This window comes from Lygodium microphyllum, chromosome 6 (assembly GCF_053477565.2).
Source record: "Lygodium microphyllum isolate KBCC chromosome 6, Lygodium_microphyllum_v1.1.10, whole genome shotgun sequence".
In the NCBI taxonomy this organism is placed as follows: domain Eukaryota; kingdom Viridiplantae; phylum Streptophyta; class Polypodiopsida; order Schizaeales; family Lygodiaceae; genus Lygodium; species Lygodium microphyllum.
Window position 1 is genome coordinate 7,123,323 of NC_141140.1, and position 18,603 is coordinate 7,141,925.

Below are 18,603 nucleotides of genomic sequence, written 5' to 3' on the forward strand. Positions count from 1 at the left end.
CCCCTCTACCCATAAGGCAAAGTCTCACTCCATTCCCCTAAAACGACACGGTGTCAAGGTCCTAATTGATTGTAGGGTTGATTTTTCCTAAATGCTAATGCAACAAATTTGTGAGAAGCTCTTGGGTTATCGAGATCACTCTACCTATCCCAGTATCTATGATACCTTTGCACCTCTGTAATTTGCCTCAAGACTTGCCATCTTGTAAAATACATCCACCATGCCAATGCACTCAGCCTTAAGCTTCACCTATATATATAATCCCCTATACGAATCCATGTTACTCACACAAAAGGCCCTTTTTTAATGGCTCATCCTCCAAGCCAGTTATTGGATAACTCTATAAATATTCCTCCTTATCTTATTTTAACATAAAGTTAACACCTTTCTCGGAAAAAAAAAGTATTATTTCGATCACTGTTGCATTGTTTAGGACTTCGTTGTATCTGCATGCTACCATTTATATGTTCTATCACTCCAACCTTTTATTGTCATGCATTAGAGTTTGCATCAAATGTTAGTTGTATCTTCATGCAACCATTTATTTTTTAATACTCCACTTTTTTAATTGTCATGCATCGGAGTTTGCATCAAATGTATTTGAACGTATTTCTCTCTTTATTATAATAGAAATAGAATAGAAATAATTATTATGCATTCTCGAAAGGAGAAAACAATCGAACCCAAGAAAAAACTCAGTTGTTTCTTTCTTTTGGTGGATAGATATTCGTCCTCTTTAATGTTTCTCTTTCTTTAAAGCTTTGGAAGGACGTGTTCACATGGCATTCGGCTGGGGTCACTGTTGGTGTGATAGGGCCCCGCAAAAAAGGTGTGCCACCCAGACTCGTAAGGTTTGATGTGATGTTTCAACGCAACCGGGTAAAACCGAATGATGGGAGCCAGTCCGACGGAGAACCGGACGAGCAGGTAAAAATAAAGAATTCGGCTGGGTATTTGTGCCAAATTGTTTGTTTATCTTGAAAGCCTCAAGTGGGGGACTGTCACTGTCGCGCTTCTGCTGCTTTGCAGTGCGCACTCACGAGAGCCGACCCTCATCAAGCCCTTTATTACAACTACAAGGTCGCACAAGAAGAAACTACTCTGCCAGCGCGGCACAGACCAGAGCCCAGAGGCACACCTGGCATCCGGCTCCACGTCAGCAGTCCCACGTAGGCTCCCCCCGGACCCCCCATATGCACTGACAACAGTTCCTCGTACAACAGCGCGCTAGCCTTGCTTTCATCATTCTTCGCCCCAGCCTCTCTACCCTTTGCTTCTGTTCTCCTCTACCATGTCCGTCTGTTTGTAGGTACCTAGCTATGGCGTGCACTCTTCTCCTCTGCTCCTGCGGAAAGCCCGCTTGCCACTCATAGACGCCTGCAGCCAGGGCGAGGCGGCTCTCGCTTTACGTCGAATCATTCTCCGTTTCCGCAAAAGTTACTGCTGTCTTTGTCCGGCTGCATCATCCTGTGAGATTTTCTCGCCTATATGAAAATTCTGAATCCCGATCGAAAAGAAAGGAAAGTTCCCCCCCGTCTACCGTCCCCACTGGCGGTGGTTGAAGCGATAGAGATAGGCAGGCTTCCCTTTTGATGCGTCTGCCTGGCCTTCGCTGTTCCTCCATTCCATAGCCTCGTCTGGAGTTCATCCCCAGCAAGGGCCTTCTTCTAGTCTAGCGCTTTAGCTGTTCCTGCTTTCTACAAATCAAAGGAACAAAAGCTCGGTTAATGAGAAGCTGCGTGCCAAGACGATGATGCTGCAGTTCAGCGCCGGAGCAGTCGAGGTCCGTATCTTATTTCAAACATGAGGGAGGAAGGCTATAGGTATTGAATAGATAGATATGTAAGCTCTCGCCTTTTGTGCATCGAGAGAAGCAACTGAAATCATGCTGCCAAAAGCTTTGAATCATTCGCATTCGCATTCACATCATGCACTCTCGGAGGAGTGCACTGTGCCGAATGTGCGTACCGCCACATGAGAATGCACATGCAAATGGCAATGCTTTATTTTTGCCAGTCTGCAGAGAAGTGTTATGAAAGTCAGAAAAGCAAGAATGCCCTTTTAAAGCATTTAACCGTGGTAAATTCGTCAGGGACTCATGGATACAAGGGCAAACAAGGTTCTAGCTTATATCCGTTTGTACTGACCTTGAGAAGAGTCTGAACTGACTCTGAAGGTAATACGGTTCTTCCTGGGAGGAGCCTATGTGAGGTAGCAAAATAAGTTCAGCTTCGGACTGCCATGCCACTGGATCATCACGCACAGAGGCTTGCAAACTCTGAAGGTTGCTTTCCATATTCCTATTGAGTACCGTAGTGCTTGACTCTCCTGTCGTTGTGATGTTATGCAAAGCATCCCCGGTTTACTGGGGGTAATATTGCGAGTGACAATAGGCTCATCCAACTTTTATCCCAAAGTGTCAATAAGCTTCATCACTGATGTCCGTTAATGCATTGCAGGAGTACGTTGGACATCTAATCCATTGCTAATCACTGTTGAGTAGTTCGGATTAGTGCAAAATGGCCAGCAAGTTGCCTCCTGCTACACCAAGGCCAAAGCCACAACTGAGAGGGAACGCCTCGGAGTCAGCAGACCATCAAAAAGGCTCTTCGGCAGGTAACAAGCTAGGAACCAATAATGGAGATCAAGCTACACCAAAATCCACAGCCGAACGAAGAGCTTCTCGGGCGTTTGGCGTTGAGGTATGTCTGCTATGGTACGCTTTCTGTTGTAGGATGTACTATTCTTGACCGTGCTTGCACGTTTCCTCCATTGACATAAAAACTGGACCAACTTCAACAGAAACGCGGAACGTTCACGAGGGGAGCTGATCTTCAGCAGATTCAAGAGGAACTGGCCAAGACCAAAGAGCAGCTGGCTATAGCGGAGAAGTCGAAATCCAATCTGATGCACGACCTGTATCGGTCCAAGAAAAACGTGGAGGAGTTGACTGCCAAGCTCCATGAGGCTAATGAGACTTGCAAGAAGGACAGGATGCGTGCCGAACAGATGGAACATGCCACCTTTACTGCCGCTGAAGACTGGCAAACCGAGCTGGATGAGATGAAAAAGCAGTATGAGGCAGCTGTGCTGGAGCTCCAAACAAACAGAGACGCCATGGAGAGTCTCAAACAGGAACTCGTGGCATGTGTGGAGGCCAAGGATGAAGCTGTACGATTGGCTGGGGACGCGATGAGTGCAGCTGAATCCACTGCCAAGAAAGTGGAGGAGCTCTCTGCTGAGCTAGAAGCTACCAAAGCATCCCTTGATGCAGTAGACTCGGCCGCCGGCAGAATTGATGAGCTTATGAAGGAGCTCTCTACCACGCGACAAAGCCTGCTGGAAGCAACTGAGTCTAGGGAGAAGATAGCAAGAGAAGGAGCAGCAATGCTGGCTTCCAAAGAAGCTGATCTTAAGGAGATCATGGAGGCTGCCAGCAATGCGAGAGGTGAAATAGAGAGCTTGAAGGAGGACTTGGCATTAGCTAAGAATTCGGTTTTGACGTCCAATGCGCAAAGCTTAAGAAGTGATGCTGCCACAGGAGCTGAGACAAAGGCGACCGCTGAAGTGTGTGGCAACAGTTGTTCGAGTGTGCGCTCAGATTTAGAGAAGGCCAGACTTGCAGAATCTCAAGCCTTGGCTCTACTGGCAAGGGTATCTGCAGAATTAGAAGAAACGCACGAAAGCTTAGTGAAATCTACGGTAGAAGGGACTGCTTTAGCAACATCCATTGAGTTCTTGAAGAGGGAGATCCAGAGGAGAGAATCTTATGCCATGGACCTGCAGGTCAAAGAAGCAAATGCAACTCTTATGGTGGCCGAACTGAACGATCGTATAGCAGGAGTCATGAAAGCCAGCGAAGCAGAACTATCAGACTTGAAAGAGAAGGAGTCCGGTGCTCGCGCTCAGGTTGATTCCTTGAAGGCAGAGGTGGAAAGATTAACACTAGAGATGATCACCCTTAAGGAAAGGGAGTCCACATCCAGGCAGGAGGCTGCAAGTCGGAGTCTAGAGCTCGAGAAAAGCCGGAATGAGCTTGAATCTGCATTCAGAAGTGAATTGGCAAGCTGCCAGGCCGAATTGGTCGAGGTCAGGGCAAAAGAGGTCAGAAGCGCGGATAAAATTGCTTCCCTTACACTCGATCTCCATGCAAAGCAAGCTGAGGTCTCAGATTTGCAGGACAGGCTGTCGAAAGTGGAATCTAAAGCTGCTGCCCTGACCGTGGAGCTCTCCTCACTTGCTCAATCAAGCAAGAATGATGCTCTGCATCTGAAAGAGAGAGAAGCTGCAGCGATTACCAAAGTCGAGACGTTGACTGCTGAAGTGATGCTGGCAAAGAAGGAGCTGGAGGGGGCCTTGTTAGTGGCCAAAGTAGCAGAGGAGGAGGGGGACAAGCTTCGTGCTTCTTTGCAAAGCGCTCAGTTTGAGAAGGATCAGGCCATACAGGAAGCCCAAGCGGGGCGTGCGGAAGCTAAGCAATGCCAGGAGGATGCTGCATCTGCATTGAACAAGGCTGAACAAGCAAGGAGTGAATGCGAGAAAGCTTTGGAAGCGTTGCACGCTTCTGATGCAGAGTCGCAGGAGGTGATGTCTGCTAAAGCAGCAGCCCAAGCAGCAATGTTAGAAGTGGAACTAGCCAGGGAAAAGGCCGAAGTCAATAGAAAGGAAATGCTAGCAGCTATTGCTGAGGCTCAGAGAGCAAAGGAAGAAGTTGAAAAGGCAAAAAAAGATGCTTCTTCAGCAGAGAAGGAAGCGGAATCACTGAAGTCGATCACCATGGCCAAGCAAGAGCAACTAGATTCTTTCAAGGAAGAAATGGAAGCTGCCATGGGAGAAGTGGAGAAACTGAGGACTGAACTGAGCAAAGTTCAATCCGAGGCAAGAGAGGCTGAGATTGCTCGCACAAGTGCTGAAGACAAGCTCCAACAGGTCTTAAATGAGATGGAGGCATTGAAAGCAAATCGGGCGGAGAGCGAGATGAGTCTGGTCAATGTGAGCTGTGTAGTCTTGGAAGAGGAGAACAAGGAGCTGGAAGAGAAGCTTCGGCATTCGGAAGAGCGACTTGGAGCTGCTATAACGGATATCCATACATTGCAAACGTGCAAGGAAGAACTTTTAAGGGAACTTCAAGCTGCTAGAATGGAGGAGCAGAATCACAAGAGGGCAGTTGTGGAAGCACATCAACAGGTCGTCGACACAGAGAAGGCAAAGTCGATCATGGAGGCCGAGATACAAAGGCTGTTGGATGACAGTAAACAGTGGAAAACAGCTAAAGATCCCATTGATATACCGGTGCACTCAGATGGTAGCGCCCTTGTTTCAGAAAGTAGAGAGGAGAAGCCTCTTCCAGATTCTCCAGATCATGTGTCTGAGTCCGGATTCTCCATGGTTCTTAGAGATGACGATGACATGCTAAAAGATGATATTCTTGAGGAGGATGTAGGTCATCCAGGAGAAATGGTTCCTGCGAAGAAAAAGAAGAAGGCCCTTCTGAAGAGGCTCCATAGCTATTTGGACAAGAGAAAGAACCATCAGCCTTCTTGACACGCTGTACATGGTATGTGCTTTATTAATATATATGGCCTTTACTAAGAACCTTGGGGTGATCGGCCGAGAACTCAAATTTTGCATGTTTATTTGCAAGTCCACGCAGAGAAACTTCATAAAATCACAAAAGCCAGCCGTTTTAGCAAAAAACGCACTTAAGTCTTTAAGGGACTTAGGAATGTTAATTGTACATGTGTATCAACGAACGGGTTTATGTCTACACGAAAAATTTAGCCTTATCTTGTTAATTCTCCAACACTTACAAGCTTTTCATCACAAAAGCGATTGCTTCAAAGCTTAGGCTCACATGAGTCGCATCTTACTTTAGTGATAAAGATAATGACTTACTTCAGTCATGAAGATAATCACATATGGTTGCTTTTGTACCCCCCAAAATCAGTCAAGGAAGGAATGTTTGAAGAAGCCGAAGCCAAAACTTGCAGAAGACCATTGCTATCTACTTATTTAAACTAGATGCTGCTTGTCTAGGCCAGTGCTCGTCATTGGTGCCTTACACTATGCTTTGTGCAACAACAGCCTACTCAGCCTCTACAAATTCAAAGAAAGCTTTTATGGCTTGTTATCAAGATCTTCATGTACTTCAATATCTTGATAATCTTAACTAGGTGCTTGGTGCCAATATTCTGTTGGTGCTTCATGTCGATTTTAAAAGAGAGAGAGAGAGAGAGAGAGAGAGAGAGAGAGAGAGAGAGTATGTGTGTATTTTGGGGGGGTGCTTGAGCACGTGCCACGTGATGCCCCACAAAGCCTTTTTATACAATGAATGATGAGTGATGTGCCCATGAACTCTAGTGATAATGAAAAATGAGAATTATCAAATTTCAGCCCCATAAAGCCGCCGTATATAATGAATGATATGTCCATGGACTCTATGACAATGAAAAAAGAGAATTACCAAATTTCAAGTGAGACATCATTATACAACCTTATATACAATTCTAAAGTGTACACCTTCACTATTAGGATAGAATGCAAGTTGATGCTCTTTTGTAAGGATGTGAGTAAGGTACATAAAGCATGAGGCTTTAGAAGTAGCAACTAAGGCCTATTTAATGATGTGAAAGATTGTCAATATAGTAGAGAGAGAGAGAGAGAGAGAGAGAGAGAGCTTGTACTCATGGTTTAAACCTTAATATGTAAGAATATACTTGCAATGAATGTTGACGATCCTTGATGTTGAGCTAGATATTGCTTTGAGGTAGCCTCAAATTGGGCCACAAAGCAAGGGCTTGCATAATTTAAATTTGAGTCATATGTTAGGCTTGTGAGAGACTCGACCCTATTTTCCATCAATTGGAAAGCAACTGTATCAAGAATTCAATAGCAATATTATTCCCATAAAGCTTATATGCAGTTTGATTTTCAATTGCAACATTGAAGTAAATCTACTTAGAGAGTGATAACATGATTGTGGACTGGCATAGCTCATCTAGTTCATCCTAATCTTTAGCCACAATGTTTTTAGATTTGGCACCCTAATTTTTGAGTGGTTTAACTTGCAATTTTTACACTAAAACTTGTCATATTTGGATCTTTTAATAGGTGCAATTGGTCCTATCCAGTTTTTCAATATTAAAGATATAGAAATTACATGACACAATATATAAAATCTAAGTAAGGAGTAGAGAACATACAACAAATATAAGAAGAGGAGAGAATTGGGTCACAAAGCAACGGCTTGCATAATTTAAATTTGAGCCATACATTAGGCTTGTGAGAGACTCAACCCTATTTTCCATCAATTGGAAAGCAACTATATTAAAAAATCAATAGCAATACAATCCCCACAAAGCTCATATGTAGTTCGATTTTCAATTGCAACATTGAAGTAAACCTACTTAGAGAGTGATAAAATGATTGTGGACTTGCATAGCTCATCTAGTTTATCTCAATCTTTAGCCACAATGTTTTGGGATTTGACACCCCCATTTTTGAGTGGTCTAACTTGCAATTTTTACACTAAAACTTGTTATATTTGGGTCTTTCAATAGGTGCAATTGGTCCTATCCAATTTTTCAATATTAAATATATAGAAATTACACGACACAGCATATAAATTTTGAGCAAGGAGTAGAGAACACACAACAAATATAAGAAGAGTAGAGATTGCCTAAATTTCAAACAAACTGATATAAAGGTGGCTTTGTCCACCTATGTACTTTCATTGTGAAGTTTACATGGCAATCTAGACAAATGATAGACGAAGAGCGTAAAGGTAGCTAAAAGAACTATGATTGGTTGAAAGATAGATTAATGATGGTTTAAGAGGGGTCTTCCTTTTATAGCCCAAGAAAGTAGTCTCGTTGGTATGTCCAACCATATTATGAAAACCTTCCCTAGTCGTCCAGGGAATATTACCTTTATTGTTGCTACTACCCCCAAACCCTTGTTAGGGAGGCCATTGACCCCCTTGAGATCCCCCAAGCCAAAGGTTGCTTCCACAGCCCTTGGATCCCAAATTAGGGGCCCTTGATAACTCCCACATGTTGCAACTTGATGCATTGTGTCTTGAGTTGTTACCAATATACTACTCTATCTAACCCAAAGGCTAGATTTACAACAGTTACCTTTTTGCCATTCGATCACATAGACCTCATTTGACATACAAGTTAAGACCCACCCAATGTCGGTGCTCACACATGGCTTCTCATAATAGGGGCCTTATAACTTTGAGTACCATGGATCATTGGTGGTACCCTATGAGGGTGGGGCATTCATTGAGTATATCTAACACCTCCCCTCAATGTTGTCCACCTGCACAGGCAAACTACATTCCCGGCCTAACACCAAGTTTCTAAAGATGATTTCGAAGAAGATTCTTTGTAAGAGCTTTGTTGAAGGTATCTACTCCTCTATTCTCCTCCATTGGACCGGTTCTGCTATCCCATCCTCGATTAAGTCACGTACGTAGTGATACTAGATCTCAATGTGTTTGGTGCATGTATGAAAAATTGGATTTTTGGCAATGGCGATGTAACTATGATTGTCACATCTTAGCATTGTTGAACCTTCATCCTATAATTCCATATGCCATAGGATCCTCCTTAACCATACTACTTCACATGCGACCAAGCAAGCTGCTTTGTACTTTGCTTTGGTAGAAGACAATGCCACAATTGGTTGCTTCTTACTAATCCAAGAGAAGATTTCTAAACCTAAAGAGAAACAATATCTAGAAACTGATTTCATGGAATCATTGTCACCTGCCCAATCTGAGTCACAGTTCTCCATAAGAGCACTTCCAAAACTGTATGTGATACCATAGTCAAGAGCTCCCATCAAGTATTTGAGCAGTCGCATCATCCTAGTTTTCCTATGACTTTCTCAGGGCTTGTTTGAGAACCTACTCAAAAACCCAACAACAAAACTAATATCTGACGTGGTATTACACAAGTAGATGAGGCTATTAACCAACCTCTTGTACCTCCCAATGTTTGCTAATGTTGATGTATCCTCAATGGATAACTTCACATTGATCTCCATAGGTGTAGCTATCTCCTTATATTCGGTCATACCAAATATTTTTAAGATCTCCCATGTGTACTTCTTTCGAGAGATGGAGATTTTGTGGCTCTTAATAGACTTCAATTCCCAAACAATAGTACAACAAACCCAAGTCTATTATTTCAAACTTAGAGCTCAAAGCCTTTCGAGTCTAGTTGGTCATATCTTCATAGCCACCTGTAATAAGAAGGTCTTCCACATATAGGAAAATCACTATAGACTTTTAACTATCCTTGTAAACATACAAGTTAGCATTTGAGACACATCTTATGAAATTCAAACCTTAAATTTTTTTATCTATCCACCACTAGTACCATGCTCTAAGGGCTTGTTTCAATCCATATAGTGCTTTCTTCACCTTAAAAACTTTGTTCTCAGAATGGGGCCCCTCAAATCCTAGTGGTTGAGCCATGTATACCTCCTCCTTGAGGTTATCATTCAAGAATCGTTATTTGATATCCATTTGGTAAACTAGCCACTTATTACGAGCAGCCACTACAAGTACTATGAGAATAGTAGTCATTCTAGCAGTTGATGATTTTTGAAAATCAAATCGCTCAGCTTGTGAAAATCCATCTGCAACTAGATTGGCTTTATACTTTTCTAAGCTGCCATCAGTCTTTTACTTTATCTTCTAGGCCCACTTGGTGCCAATAATCTTTCTCTTTTTTTGTCGATCCATTAACTTCCAAATATCATTTCTAATTATCGTGTCATATTTAACTTGCATAGTTGCCCTCCATGTTGGATCAACAAGTGCTTCTGATGCCAGTAGGCATATTCCAGGGTGGATTCCGTGAGGTTTTTTGATGGATTCCCTAAAACTATATTTATTTGCCGGGGCTCGTACACAAAGTGGATTCCTTGTGCGAGAAGTAGACAGAGACGCTTGTCCTTTTCGGGCGTCAGATTAATTTAATGTACACATGGGTGATTCCATAAAATGCATATTTAAATTAATGGACATTTATGAGTTTAGAGTACACTCGTATTAAATTAAGGTTAGGACAGAGTTCCAACCTATTTAATTATTTTGTAGCTAAAGACTGCTAGTTATTCACTTTTGTGGGGTTTATCTTATTATTTTCTAACAATTGTGAACGCTTTAGTTGATGTATAGAGTAGACAACAGTGGCGTTGGGAAACACTGGGCGATGACGTGTATTCAGATTATCAGGAAGAATTATTATTTTTGATAGGCACTCTCCTTATCACTAAAGACGTGGCATCAATATTTATTTAGGGACGTTTATTTATTAAAGCGCTTGACAAACATTTATTAATTTGTATAACCATAGGTACTCGGTTTTAATATTTCATTATTGGACATTGTATTTGTTGTATTTGGGCACAGCTTGATTTTTGGACATCCAAATGCTTTACTCTTTATTTGAGCAAAAGAAAACACAAAAGCCAAAAGCAAGCTAATTGTAAATTGGGCTATTTTTTAGCTTGGAGATTAATAAATTTATAAATACATGCCTTGTGAAGCGCTCACACAAGGCATGGGGGGAGATTGCACCCAATTTATCTTTTTTTCTCATATTGTGCAAACTCTTTTCTTGCTTTAATGAAGCTTTTGTAGAGTTCTTTGTTCTTGGGGACCTTCCGGAGTTCATTACGCACGCATATAGCATCTGATTTGCGCACAAGTTTCTTCCAAGTCTGCTGGCTCCTTAACTTCTCTCATAATCTCATCTAAAAAGGTCATATTGACTATGCGATTAGAAGTCTTTCTTTGCTCCTCTATTCTTAGAGACCTCCTTGGTCCATCTGTCTTTTCTTCAACTCAAGTAGACATAAGATTAATGCGATTTGCTTCACCCATCGCAACAATGGCTTTTCGGGTGGCATGATTTTGTAGGAGGCTGATAAACTATATCCTCATCATTCGAAGAGAATGCTTCCTCCTCCTCCTCCTCCTTGAGAGTATGAACAACTCTTAGGATAGTGGACTACTTCTCTGGATGATAAAGTGGAAAAACTTATATTCCTCTCCTCCACTATATGTGGTTGCTCCTTGAACACCGCATGATGGCTTGCTATCATCTTCTTTGTCTCTTGGTCATACAATTTGTAAGCCTTTTGCTCATCTAACTATAACCCAAATAAGGTACATTTTGTGCTTTTTGGATTTAACTTGTTTCTTTTATCCTTTGGAATAGGATTAATGTGATCATAGAACTGCTTTACCCATCGCGACAATGGCTTTTCTGGTGGCGTGATTGCAAGAGGTTGGTGAACTTTGTCCTCACCATGCAAAGACAATGCTTCCTCCTCCTCCTTGAGAGTAGGAACAACTCTTAGGATAGTGGACTATTTCTCTGGATGATAAAGTGGAAAAACTTATATTCTTCCCCTTCACTATATATGGTTGCTCCTTGAATATCACATGACAGCTCACTATCATCTTCTTTGTCTCTTGGCCATACAATTTGTAAGCCTTTTGCTCATCACTATAACCCAAGAAGATGCATTTTTTACTTTTTGGATTTAACTTATTTCTTTTATCCTTTGGAACATGTGCATAACATTCACATCCAAAAGTCCTAAAATGTGAGACTAATGGGTTCTTACTAGAATAGGCCTCATGAGAAGTTTTGCCATTAGGAGCCTTTGTGTAACACCGATTGAGAATATAGACTACAATATTAAAACAATTTCTACCCAAAACCGATTAGGCAATTCCTTGCCCTTAAGGATGCACCTAGCCATTTCCACAATGGTGTGATTTTAGCATTCAACAAGGCCATTTTACTGAGGTATATGAGGCATCATCAATTGACGCTTAATCTCTTTGCTCCTGCAAAAGACTTCAAACTCCTTCGAGTTGAACTTACCACCACCATCTATTCTAAACTTCTTTACTTTGCCCTATGTCATTCTCAACAAGTTTTAGTCATTTTTTAAACGTAGTAAAAGCTCGAGTCTTATCATCAAGGAAATACATCCACATCTTTCTACTATAGTCATCGACGATCAATATAATATAAGAAGATCCTCCCAAAGCTCTTGTAGGCATTTTACTGCACAAGTCAGTATGCATCAACTCTAGAGGAGCCTTCACTCTATTCTTGCTTTCTTGTGGAAATGCCTTTCTCTATTGCCTGCCCATCATACAAGCTTCACATGGTTTCTTCATTTCAATTACTATAGGTAGGTGAGCAACCATACCTCGCTTATGCATTTCCTTCAATACTGCAAAATCAATGTGACCAAATCTTTCATGCCAAAATTTACTTGTGCCCACACCAACAATGGCTGTAAGAGCACTTAGCTCATACTTGTTGTTTCTTCTTTCTCCTTTGTTGAACAACTTTGCCAGTAGTGCCGATAATTTCTACACTTGTCTTATTGAACCTTACCTCATAGCCAAGATCAATTATAAAAGAAACTAATAGCAGATTTCTCTTAATCTCTAGAGTATAAAACACATTTGAAAGATTCTTGAGTTCACCATTTTGCAGTAACAAAGAAAATAGTACATGTGCTCTCAACAGGGCATTTGCATCGTTTTCAACCATCATAGTGATGGATTCTTGTAGAGGCTTTATAGAACTATATAGACCTTTCTTGTTGGTCATGTAACAGGAGGCACCGCTATCCAATACCCATGAGTCAGTGTTAAATATTTCTTGCATTGATGAACACACTTCCTAAATGGTCACGATGAATAACTCTAACTCTACTTTAATAGTATTGGCTATCTCCTTTTCTTTAGTCTTCATAGTGCCATTCTTTTCATCTACCTTCTTGACATGACAATCTGCAATTGCATGTCCTTTCTTCTTGTAGTAGTAGAAGCAATCTCCCTAAAACTTTTTCTTACCACCCTTTTTCTTTTTGTCACCATTGGTGGTAGAGAAACTACCTTTGCCTTTCACATTGATAGAGAATGCACAATCTCCATTGCTAATACATTCTTGGGCTTTAAGCCTCAACTCCTTCTCCATTAGTAGTGTATAAAATCCCTTAAACATCAAAGCTTGGGGTCTCATTCGAGTGTTTGGGATAGTTACCAATCCATCAAACTTTGGTAGAAAAATCCAAAGACACCTCCGAGATAGCTCCTTACTGGACTTTTGTATCCCAATGCCAGTCATTTGGTCACATAAATTCTTAATCCGAGTGATGAATGCTTCAGTTGTCTCTCCTTCAACAATCTTCTCTGTTGCTAGTTGATTCTCCAAGTTTTGAATCCCTGCTTGATTTCACATTTCTACTGACTTCTCAATACGTCCCAAGCCTTTGATACCTTGGTTGTATGTTGAATCACGGTCAAAACACTATCAGAACAACTTGTAACTAAGGCACATAATGTATGTACGTTCCTTTGTTTCCAGCTTGTAGAAGATCTACATTTGGAGGAATCATGACACTCGAATTTGATGGGTCAGGAATGGGTTATGGTTCTAGTTCAATCCCCAACACTGTCTCCAAAAGCTTATAGGAATCAAGGATGGTTGTGATTTTAAACTTCCACAAAGTATAGTTTGTACCATCTAACTTGCCTTCATTGAAGGTTGGTGCATGAATCCTTAGTGTTTGAATTGGTGGTACAACAATATCACTGTGTGATGGGCTAGCACCGCTATTTGATACAATAGAAGACATTTCTCCTCTTTGCTATTGATGCCCTTGCCTCTCATGTACTTTTCACTCCTTAGACCCCCATGGGCTCTGATACCATGTAGAAATTACATGATATAGCAGACAAAATCTGAGCAAGGAGTAGAGAACACAACAAATATGAGAAAAATAGAGACTACTTAAATTTCAAACTAACTGATACAAAGATGACTCTGTTCACCCATAGGCTTTCACTATAAAGCTTAAATGGCGATCTAGAGAGATGATAGGTGAAGAGCTTAAGGGTAGCTGGAAGAACTTTGACTGGGTGAAAGATAGATTGATGATAGCTTTAGAGAGATCTTCCTTTTATAGCCTAGGAAGGTAGTTTGGTCGGCATGTCCGACTATATTATGAACCTTCCCTAGTTGGCCAAGAAATATTCTAGGGAAAATTCTCTTTGCCACTGGGTCGATGACATGAATAACACCCTAACAAACATAAGTACAAGGTCCAAGCCAAGAGATCAAATCAACCCATGATAGTGTAACTACATCTAATAATATTGTGGAGTACACAAGTTTATCCTAGAATCGCCTCTACTGGTTCCACGCGCCTTCTTGCCTCTTTATTACCCATTTGTCATCTATCAAGAATGTCTCCCCAACTGAACTGTGGAGGTCGTTTTGGGAGTTACATCTACGTGGAAGGGTTGAGTCTTACAACTTAGCTAGCATTACATCATGGGCTTGGACTGGACTTGACCCTATGGTCTCTACACCTCCCACCCAAACAAAGGAATTAAGGGGTTACTGGCAAAGGGATGACTGAGCAATAGGAGCATAATAGGGCTTCATACGGTTTACATGGGTAGTACTGATGGTGCCTGAGCTTTCCCGTTGGAGTCGATATGTACTGGTCTTCTGCAGTCATTATAACACCTTATATGGACCTAACCAGTGGTGTAGTAAGGACTCACTGATCATCTGGTTGAAGCAACACAACACCTAAATGCTGGTTGGAAGGGTCTCATCTGAAGCTTGAATGGCTATTGAAAATTGGGATGAGCCAGTAAAGCAACATCTTGGATTACCTGCTTTAGAGTGTCAAAGCTCTGCTGGCAGGCATGACTCCACAGATATTTAGCATCCTTTCTGAGCAACTGATGAAGAGGGGAAGTAATGGCAGAGAGGTTCGGCACAAATCTAAGGGAAAAATTGGCCACGTCCAAAAATCTTTGAAGTGTTTTGACATATGTGGGTGGAGGATAATTTTGGATGGCTAAGATTTTTGAGAGATCCATTTGAAGGCCTTCAGTTGATATGACAAACCCCAAGAATTTAAGCTTGGAAGCACCCCATTTGCACTTGTGGAGCCGAAGTTGCAAATGAAATTTTTGCACTCTCTTTACTACCTTCTCTAAGACCTGCAGATGTTCTTCCCAAGTTAGGGTATGGATGAGGATATCATCAAAATAGATAAGGAGAACAACCTTGATAATGAGGTCGTGGAAAATTGAGTTAGCAGTTCATTGAAATGAACTGCCATCATCTAAGAGGCCAAAGGGCATACATGTGAATTCATACAAGCCCATAGGGGTTTTTAAGGTTGTTTTGTGAGCATCCCAAGGATTAAGGGGAATCTACCAATACACAGAGGTTAAATCAAGGGAGGTGAAATACTAGACTTGCCTAATTGGTCGAGAAGATCATCGATACGAGGTAATGGGTAGAGGTTGTGGAAGGTTACTTTATTTAAGGGGCAAAAGTCAATGCAAAACCTAAATGTACCAGCCTCTTTCTTCACTAAATAAGGTTCAGAAACCCAATCACTACATGACGTTTGAATGATTCCCTTTTTGAGCATGTCTTGAACAATGTCATTAATCCTTTGGTGTTCCAATGGAGACCGTCGCTAAGATGCCATGCGGGCTGGTGACACATTGCCCGTTGTCAAAGGATCTTCTGTTCATGGCATAAAACATGGAGTTCTTATGTTTGCAGAAGAGCTTCATTAGGATCCACATAAGAAACCTTCATACATAATTCAGTCATTATTCCCTTACATTTGTCTTAGATGTCATTTAATCTCATAAGTTCTTTTGTAACTTGACATGTAATTTTAAGTTCGTATCAAGGAAAATGGCAATGATAGTGTATATGAGGACCTTCAACTTGATCAATAGGTGGTAATTGATAGTTTACAGGTTATGTCACATTGGTTTATGAAGTTCATTAGCTTGGAAGATTCAACAAGAGCACTCCAAAGTTGACTAGGTCCACAAGAGACACGGAGTAATAGTTGCAAATGACTTATATGACTTGTATACGATTTATGTGAACTCTTTTTTGTGTGGAAGAAGGAGAGGAGTGCAACTTGTGTTTTTCGGCGCATTTTTCAGGCTTGCACACCTGTGGAAGATGGAGGGAGAGTTGAAGACTATGGTGAATGCTCCAAAGCATGCAAACACAGAGCAAACTGAAGATAAAGAGGAGATACAAACAAAGAAGCTGAGAGTCCTTTTTGCCCCATCCATTTGGTATCACGAAAATGAGTTGTATGACAGTCCATAAAAGGGAAAAATAGAGATAAAGTATTCAGCCTACTCTTATGAGAGTCTTCTTCCATTCTCTTATCATATTCGTGTTCCATTGAAGCCATTCTTGTGCCCAAGTACTTGAGTGACTTTGGGACAAGTCAAGAGGTGATTTTTGCCAATGTATGGGCTGAATAGGCTCTCCCAAAAACTGTCATAAACAGGGCAGCCATTAAAACTAATTCATTTGAAGGGGTTTCTTAAAATCTAATCACTTTCTTGTGTAGACAATGCTCCCGAAACAATAGGGCATTGGTTGAGATTGTAATGGGAGATTTTCCCATGAGTTTGTATACATTTTTGAGTCAAGTTTGAGGGCTGGAAATTACCGTTTTAATGCAGGGCTGAAGTACATTTGTGGTTCTATTGAAGCATTTTTATCATCCTTTGGACTCTATGTTAGTTGTAATGAGTTCTATCTCTCTATACCTTGTATCTTGAAGTCTCAATACATGTATCTGCATGAAATGGAGGGAATTAGAGCTTGAATTTGTTGTAGGAAATGGAACAAAATCTGATATAGATCTATGCATAAACCTCATGGTTATTGATGTAATCGGATCCAAGTTTATTATGGTAAACTTGTATGACACGGCTATGTAAGATATTGGTTACTCTCTATCTCATCTACTCTCTCCATAACTCGAGAATTCATCAAACCACAATCTTTTTCCTCTCTCCTCTTTGAATCTCTCACTCCTCTTCTGCTCTAAAGCCCGGTGGTAGACCTTCGACCCCCCAACATGACGACAGTGGTGAACCTGACGTGAAGGTCGGCTGCAGAAGAGAAAGCACAATGGGAGAATCATCAAGTTCGGGAGGAGATGCCTTGCAGCAGTTGGTTCGTCTAATGCAAGAGAACCAACAACAACAATTGCAATGTCAGCAGCAAATGCAACTATAGCAACAACGGAGGCAAGATGAAGAGCGGAATGATGCTGCTACCATTAAAGCTTTGGAAGCAGTTGGGGGTAGGAGCTCAAGCAATTTAATGGGCAAAATGTGCCCTCTTTTATTCGCCTCTATACTGACAAGATGGTCTTCTTTGGGGTCCCTCATCATGCTTGGAGCCGATACTTTGCCTATTTGGCCGTGCATAGCCTTCAAGACTGGATTCATGGTCTTTTCCAGAAAGATACGGGATGGTCTGCATTCAAGAAGGCTCTTCGAGAAGAATTCTTTCTTGAAGATTCTGGCCTCATGATGAAGAAAATCTTCACTGAATGGGTTGAAAGGCCCAATAAGGGACTAGCTGCCACTGCTCTTCACCGCGAATTCGAAAGCAAATTTTCTCAGCTAGATCTTGATGATCAGCAGAGTATGGAAAGCCAGAAGATTGAATTGTTTCTGAAGGCTGCAGATCCTCTTCTTCAAGAGGAGTTGACTAATCGGCTTGAAGATCTTGACTCTGAGACGGGATTGAAGACTACTTGGGGCGATGTCACTGAAGCAGTTAATATGATTGCTTGGAGAGAGCGGATGCGCCTAAGGTGGGGTTCTACCTTTGCACCATCTAAGTCCATAAAAGAGCCTATTCCTGTATCTGGACCTCCTGTTTCTATGGCCGAGCAACCAAGAAATCCTACTGTTCCACCTCCAAAGAAGGATGTCATGGACAAGCTAATCAAGAGCATGCGGGATCTCCATCATAATCTAACAGAGATTAATTCCAAGGTGGAAAGGCTTGATGTGAAAGTGGAAGAAAGAGGACGGACAGCTGCCCAAAGACCCATACGAGAAGGCTTCAAAAGACAATGTATTTGGTGTGACAGCCTACAGCATGATAAGAGGGAGTGCAGTGTTGAGATATCGAGCTCCACTCGTGATACGCCAGGGTGACCGTTGTATATTTATGTCACCGACTTGTCAGTTGCAAACGCAGTTGGTACACCGCCCATGAATAATAGCTACATGATAGCTATCCTTATCTACTCTAGTTCGTGGCTCAGTTAGTATGCCACCTTAGTTAGTTGAGTTTGGTTTGAGACCCATATATAGGGTTCTTCTATTTCTTTGTACTTGAGTTCTTTTGGCTTACACAACTAAGAAGAGGAAAACTGTTTTCAGCCTCCACCCTTGTGTGTCTTCCCCCATTGTGCAAGCAAGAAAGCTTCAAGCGAGACTCCTTCCTTCTCTCCCACAATCTTGACATGGTATCAGAGCCTTGTTCGTGGTAAGGAGCTCAAGAAAGCAAGCCAAGCTTGCGGTGGTCTGGTAAGAGGAGCAGTGTTGCTTTCATTTCCTGTTTTGGGAGCAGATCTCTGCAGGTAGCATAGCCGGAAATTGCAGGAGTGCATTGTCTCAGGTTGAGACGCCCTTCGCGGTGAAGCAAGAGGGCAGTATATGCTGCGGGACCTGTTTTGCCA

General features: G+C 41.7%; 1 protein-coding gene across 3 annotated transcripts; it reads left to right on the forward strand.

Moving 5' to 3' along the window:
• Positions 1 to 1,254: 1,254 nt before the first annotated feature.
• On the forward strand, positions 1,255 to 5,595 carry LOC148034280 (uncharacterized). 3 transcript variants are annotated; one of them, XM_087679221.1, is made up of 4 exons: positions 1,255 to 1,783; positions 2,093 to 2,284; positions 2,460 to 2,702; positions 2,803 to 5,595. In XM_087679221.1, exons 3-4 carry the CDS (start codon positions 2,520 to 2,522, stop codon positions 5,542 to 5,544), a joined length of 2,925 nt encoding a protein of 974 aa, XP_087535347.1. In that variant the 5' UTR covers positions 1,255 to 1,783; positions 2,093 to 2,284; positions 2,460 to 2,519; the 3' UTR covers positions 5,545 to 5,595. The 3 variants fall into 3 exon arrangements, with proteins under 3 accessions (XP_087535347.1, XP_087535348.1, XP_087535349.1); XM_087679222.1 differs by lacking the exon at positions 2,093 to 2,284; XM_087679223.1 differs by lacking the exons at positions 1,255 to 1,783; positions 2,093 to 2,284 and adding an exon at positions 2,348 to 2,371.
• Positions 5,596 to 18,603: the final 13,008 nt, after the last annotated feature.

Coding starts and splice junctions, on each gene's coding strand:
- LOC148034280 (XM_087679221.1), top strand. CDS start 2,520: ATGGCCAGCAAGTTGCCTCCTGCTACACCAAGGCCAAAGCCACAACTG. Junction 2,703..2,802: donor CTCGGGCGTTTGGCGTTGAG/GTATGTCTGCTA, acceptor CAACTTCAACAG/AAACGCGGAACGTTCACGAG.